This window comes from Electrophorus electricus, chromosome 2 (assembly GCF_013358815.1).
Source record: "Electrophorus electricus isolate fEleEle1 chromosome 2, fEleEle1.pri, whole genome shotgun sequence".
Lineage (NCBI taxonomy): Eukaryota > Metazoa > Chordata > Actinopteri > Gymnotiformes > Gymnotidae > Electrophorus > Electrophorus electricus.
The window spans coordinates 27,311,503-27,317,502 of record NC_049536.1 but is presented as its reverse complement, the minus strand read 5'-3'; the positions used below and the strand labels follow the sequence as shown (position 1 = coordinate 27,317,502).

The 6,000-nt window shown below is 41.8% G+C and overlaps 1 protein-coding gene across 2 annotated transcripts in view; it reads left to right on the top strand.

The window, feature by feature from the left end:
- Positions 1–429: 429 nt before the first annotated feature.
- Positions 430–6,000, top strand: part of sestd1 (SEC14 and spectrin domains 1) — a 30,348-nt gene continuing 24,777 nt past the window's right edge. The window contains exons 1-5 of one of the 2 annotated variants that reach the window (XM_035522447.1): positions 430–557; positions 2,311–2,444; positions 2,637–2,699; positions 3,354–3,439; positions 5,369–5,477. In XM_035522447.1, the coding sequence (XP_035378340.1) occupies positions 3,385–3,439; positions 5,369–5,477 (164 nt within the window). In that variant the 5' untranslated portion in view covers positions 430–557; positions 2,311–2,444; positions 2,637–2,699; positions 3,354–3,384. The remainder of the gene's footprint in view (positions 558–2,310; positions 2,445–2,636; positions 2,700–3,353; positions 3,440–5,368; positions 5,478–6,000) is intronic. The other variant, XM_035522442.1, reaches the window with a different exon arrangement.

The window sequence follows — 6,000 nt, the reverse complement described above, 5'->3', positions numbered from 1 at the left end:
CTAGAAGCTCTATTTTATTTAAAGGGCGGGATGCAACTCCCCCATCACACAACCTATGGATCAAAGACGTAATCAAAGATGTGGCGGAAAAAATAAGTTCCAAGTTCTCCGACGACTAAGTTACATTTACAAAATAGACAGTAATGTCCAAGAGTTCATATTCATGAAGTTGGGTTCGGAGCCGACCTATAATAACGTAGTAATCATTCTTGTGTTTGCACTGACTCTGTAGTTTAACTGGCGTAAATGTAAAAAGAAACTCCTCCTGCGTTGGCAGGGTATTTTAAAATATAAGATATAATTATATTGTTCGAATGATGCACCTTCATGTGAATCTCTCTTCCAAGTCTGTTTTTCCTCTTCTTTCTGACCAAAGACTAACCGCCCACTCCAGTAACATTGCCTGCGGTGTCCGTTTGGGAGTGGCTCCGGTGGGGTAGACCGTCCCCCCTCTCACCAAACACAGCGTGCTAACGCTTAGCCCAGTTAGCTGCTCTGCTCGCTTTACTACAGCGCACCCCATAACTGGTCGTTCGCGGTCCCGTTGCGGAGACAAGGTAATTTCGACCGAAATCCTCCTTAAACATCGAAATGTACGCGTTACTGCCAGAACAGTGGACGCGTTTTTCAGCAGAGGGTTTGCGCAGCTGTGGTGACATTACATGCCCAGATGCCATACAAACCGGAGTTGCACGAACCTTTATTTCAAGAGTTATTTATCGCTAGGACGGGTGCGTAGAGGTAAGCCAGCCAGGGATTTGCCTTTTTAAGATAAACTGATTTTTTTCCTTGGCCGTTAATGGTATAGTACTAAAAAAGGTAGGTCATTGTGTCTGCAAATCCCGCATGACCTACCTAGCTAGCTAGCATATCCTGGCTATAACTGGAAAGGTTTACTTTTGTCCACACACTGGCTGGGTAGCGATAGCTAGCAAACATGCCTGCGGCCGAGGACGACCCCTATCACAACAGGCTAGTGGGCTTAGCCGAGGACGACCCCTATCACAGCGGGCTAGTGGGCTTAGCCGAGGACGACCCCTATCACAGCGGGATAGTGGGCTTAGCCGAGGACGACCCCTATCACAGCGGGCTAGTGGGCTTAGCCTACGCTTCCTTCTCTAAACCGCCACGTCCGAGTAGGCACTCGCCACTTAACCTACTCAGACAGCTGTTCTCGCTAGCTAGCTAGTTATAGCGGTCCTCTACTCATAATTCGCCCAGTCTTAATGATTTTCCTGAGCAAAATGACAGTGTTGCAACACGCAGGTTAGCTGACGAGGCCAGTCAGGTGGGAGCCCTAGGTTCTCGGGCTTTGTTTCCTGGCCACACAGCGTACTGAGGATCCGGGAGAAATCGTAACAGCTCAGTCAGCTAGCAGGCTAGCAAACCTCGGCCACTTCGATGGCTGGACTAGCCTACAGCAATGGGTAAACAATTCCCTGTGTAAACCCGGGTCTAAACCCGCTCCTCTCACCCGGGATGAGTGTGTTCTGCAGTATATGTTTCCTCAGACTGGAGGCACGGTCCGTCATGGTATTAACATTCTGTCAGTGTGGTTATACAATAATGAAGCTGTCAGGTTAGATATAAAAGCATCTCAGTGGTTGTCTATCTTAAAACAGTCTGAAACCTGAAACGGCTTAGAAATGGGCGCTTGTCAATAACTAAAGCTTGTTATTTCATGTGGACTAATGTTTGTAAGTTTATTATTGTAGTTCTTCATATTATTGTTGTTCAATTACTAACGCTAAGTTAGTTGCAAATCATGAAATGTTAATGTTAAATTATTTTTCTTTTATATCCGACAGATTGATCTTTTTTTAATCTTATTTGCAAGATATACAGCTGGTTTAGCTATCTAACTACATATCTAGATGGATGCTAGCTTAATGGACAACTAACAACACATAAAACTCAATATTGGTTGATGGGAGATTTACAGAAAGTATATTCTTAAAGTGCTAAAATGCATTCAAACTTCAAGACATTTCCTTATTTAATTGCTTGGCCAGTTTTTTGGCAGATTTAACACACATGGCAGTGAAGCGCATGGCCTCCATGCCTCCTCTAACCCCCCCGCCCCCCTGTTACTTTTTGGACCAAATGTCCTTGGCGATTTGTCTGACTGTGCTTTTTCAATTCCGTGCCTTGGTGCCTTTGTAATGATGTGGCGCTTTTGAAGTGAATCTTCTTCTGATTCATGTTAAGTTTAATCGGCATCCTAGTCCATCTCTTCAAACTGTGTTCCTGTTTCAGGGGTTCGTGACAGAAGTGCATTTTTTTGCTTTCAGTTTTTATGTCTTTTCCTAGCTTTAGTGAGCTCGTGCAGGCTGCCATCCCTGGTGTTGGGAGCGCTGGCTGGTGATTATCGGATACTTGTGCTAGAATCTGTGCACTTTTTTTGGAAGTTTCCAGCATCTCTCCAAATGCATCACACTTGGGAAGTGAGCAAGAAAAACTCGTATGATGTTAGAACTAATCATAGTTAATTACGCTGTTTCTTCTCTGTTTCTTTTTGTCACTGTTTTTCCTATTCCTTCTGCTTCTCTCTCTCTCTCTCTCTCTCTCTCTCTCTCTCCTCCCTCCCTTCCCTCTCTCCGTCTCCCTCTTTGGATCTATTTCTGCTGTCCTAAAAGACATGAGTCAAGACGGAAATGTGTGAGCGAGAATGATCTTATTATTCTGGGTCACATTTTGAGGTAAGTGGAACAGTTTTTGTACAGCATATATAAGGCTTCTTTTCCTTTTTGTTGGTTTTGGGAATAAGAACGAAAGAAAAAACTATCCTGTGCTGCTATTGTAAGTTAAGATGCTGAGTCTGGTTCAGTTGACAGTGACAGTATAAAAGATCTGTAGAAACGACTTAGCCAGTCGTTGTGGTGATCTAACTGTCACAGAGGATAGCAGGTGTGATGGCATTGTACAGATTTTAACAGAAAAAACTGCTGATGAATAGCTGTTGTAAAGTGTGGGATGCTGTGAATTCATGTTAAGCAAGAACTTCTAACACTGTAAATCACTGGAATTCAGTAGTGTGAAACTGTAGTGATGTAAATAATTAATGTTTTTGTGTCTCCGTTTGCCAGTACGGGCATTTAAAATAAATAAATAAATGAATGAATATGACTCAACAATTGAAAAATGATATTTAAACATTTCTAAAATGCATAAAACTTTTGCATGTCAGAATCTTTATGCAGCTGAGAACCTGCAGCATCCCAGTTTTGCCATTCGAAATTGATTTTGCTCTGCTGAAAAGTGAACAAAGATCAACACTGGTTTCGCCTGTAACCGTCTCTTTTGGATTTTAATATAGGGCTTAATGAAATGACTTTCCGTTCGCTTTCTCACAGTTGTGTGATTTGAGGACCAACTCAGTCCATCATGGAGGCGTCCACCATGTTACCCATACTGAAAAAGAAGCTGGCGTTTCTGTCAGGTGGGAAGAAAGATGAGCTATGTTATGTTTTTGTTCAAGCAATAAAGAATCATGTTTCCGTGAAAGAATCCATGCTGAAGGTCCCGATGGTAATAACATTTTTATGTCTGTGCTTGTTGTTTATAACACGCCTGTGTCTGGCTGTGTAGATGCTTTGGAGTGCTTTCAGCACATCTGTTGTACCAGTATGTCAAAACTCCCTGAGAGGGTGTGGGTGAGGGCCAGATTATGTCCTCTAAAAACAATAACCAACTGCATTGTAGATAGAGGTTCCCTTTGTCCCTTTGTTGCGCTCTCTCTCTCTCTCTCTCTCTCTCTCTCTCTCTCTCTCTCTCTCTCTCTCTCTCTCTCTCTCTCTCTCTCTCTATTTATATATATATATATATATATATATATATATATAATGGAATATTCCGTTAAAAAGAATTATGTTCATTACAGCACACACATGCTAAGATTGTTAAAATTGTTCTTGACAGGTGCACAAAGTAATTTCTAATTATGATTTAGTCTTGATTAGTTGAGTTCCTTCCACCACATTCTGAAATGAGCCTATTGAGGTTAAAGTAAAAGGTTCTTCTTTTTATTAAGACGCTTCCACTTAATTAGTATTAATTAGTATCCTCTTAATCCCCACGTTGCTTAGGCAATCAGTGGCCATTTCATCCATTTTCAGACCTTGCTAATTGAAATTGAAAACAAGGATGTGAAATATTAATCAGGTCATTACTTAACTTGGCCATCAGCTAGCTGTCCACTGCTTGTCCATTGCCATCTTAGCAAGCTGAAGCTAAAAATGTAGTTTCTTCCGCTGTTCTCCAGGACAAAATCCGTGCTCTGGAACCAATGCCAGGATATCCCAGTCAATGTTTTCACCCTGACCTCTGCCAAACAAACTGAGTCTAAAACGATCTCCAACAAACACCACCGATCTCCAACAAACACCAACATTCTAAAGTTGGCATTTAGAAGAATCAACAAGCCAATTGACTCATAGGGCATTTTAATACAAATGCAGCTGGCTTGTGTGAGAGTTAGTATTTTTATTTATATATTTTATATATATATATATATATATATATATATATATATATATATATATATATATATATATATATATATAATCAGGAGTGTTTAATGTCCTTGAGTGCTTATAAGCTCTTAATGCTGGAGGAAAAACACATCTGTACACAGTAACACTGTGTCACTCCAGATGATTACCAAATTACTTTTTTTTTGCTTTTGCCACAGTTCTGATGGAATGTTTTGGTCTTGTTCGTGTAGCTGCGCATTATGACTGTGGTTTCCCTTCCTGGCAAAACCACTTTTTCCATCTCACTAGATTTTCTTTTTCTTCTTCTTTTTTTGCCTATATTCAAACCTTGTTTCCAGCCATCATTTTTCCCACAGTGGCATATGGAAACAACTTAATCTTACTCTGGAATCTAGTGGAGTTCACGATGGTTGGTTCTGGGGCTCTATAAAGAGGGGGAAAAGCTTGTCGGGCAGTTTTATGTGGTAATGGGCAACTGTACGATTTGAACCTGTGGGCATCTGCAGTTATCTGGAACAAACACCAAATTACAAAGCTTTAAAAAAATCATTATGAAAGACCCCAGCCCAGACAGGGGTTCCCTGTTAAGAAGTCTATTTCCCTCTGTGCTCTGTTTTACACACACGAGCATTTCCCATGTCTTCTTCCTCCTGCCTAAGTGATGTGCTGGCACTAGTCTGGTACAGGATATTCTGTCTGTTTGTTTTCATCTGTGACAGACAAAGGCAGGACTCATGTATTGGTGTGGAATTAAAGATGCCTGTATTGATTTTACTGCATTGCTGTTGGATTTTGTTTGTTTGTTCCTTTTTTGGGGGGCCCAACACTTCCTGTCCACTCCTTCTCAATTCCTTTTTTCACCCTCGGTTTTCCAGGAGGGAAGGACCGTCGCAGTGGCCTTATCCTGACCATCCCGCTGTGCACGGAGCAGACCAGCATGGAGGAACTCAGTGCCACCCTGGACTACCTGCTCAGCATCCCCAGGTGAGCAAGCCCCGCCTATCGTAGGGAAGCGCCCAGGTGAGCACGTCCCGCCCATCGCAGGGACCCACAAAGACTCAGGCCATCTTACACCCATGCAAAAACACTGCGGCTCTAGACGGACAGGGAGAGTCCCGAGGCAGAAAGGGAGTTATTAGTGCACACATGGGTTGTTATTATTACTGCCTTTAACCTAATTGTAATGCATGCTGCCTTGTTCTGAAATGGAATAGATATTACTGCTTTGACATTAAAAATATCTATTGATTTATTTTATTTATTTATTTTTTTTAGGGATCTTTAAAAGTCTTTTTGGCTGTTTGCTTCTAGAAGGCATTTAATGCAGTGCTTTCTTCAGGGCTGGAGTGAGCCAGTCATTGGCTTTGTTTTGTATTGCATGGCGCAGGGAAGAAAGATGCTTGTTTTGCTTTGTGTTAATGTCTGATGGAGAATTAGACTAGAGCACAGAAACCTCTCCTGTCTTCAATAATTAATTGGCTCTTCATTCAGGCTGCCTGCTCTTCCT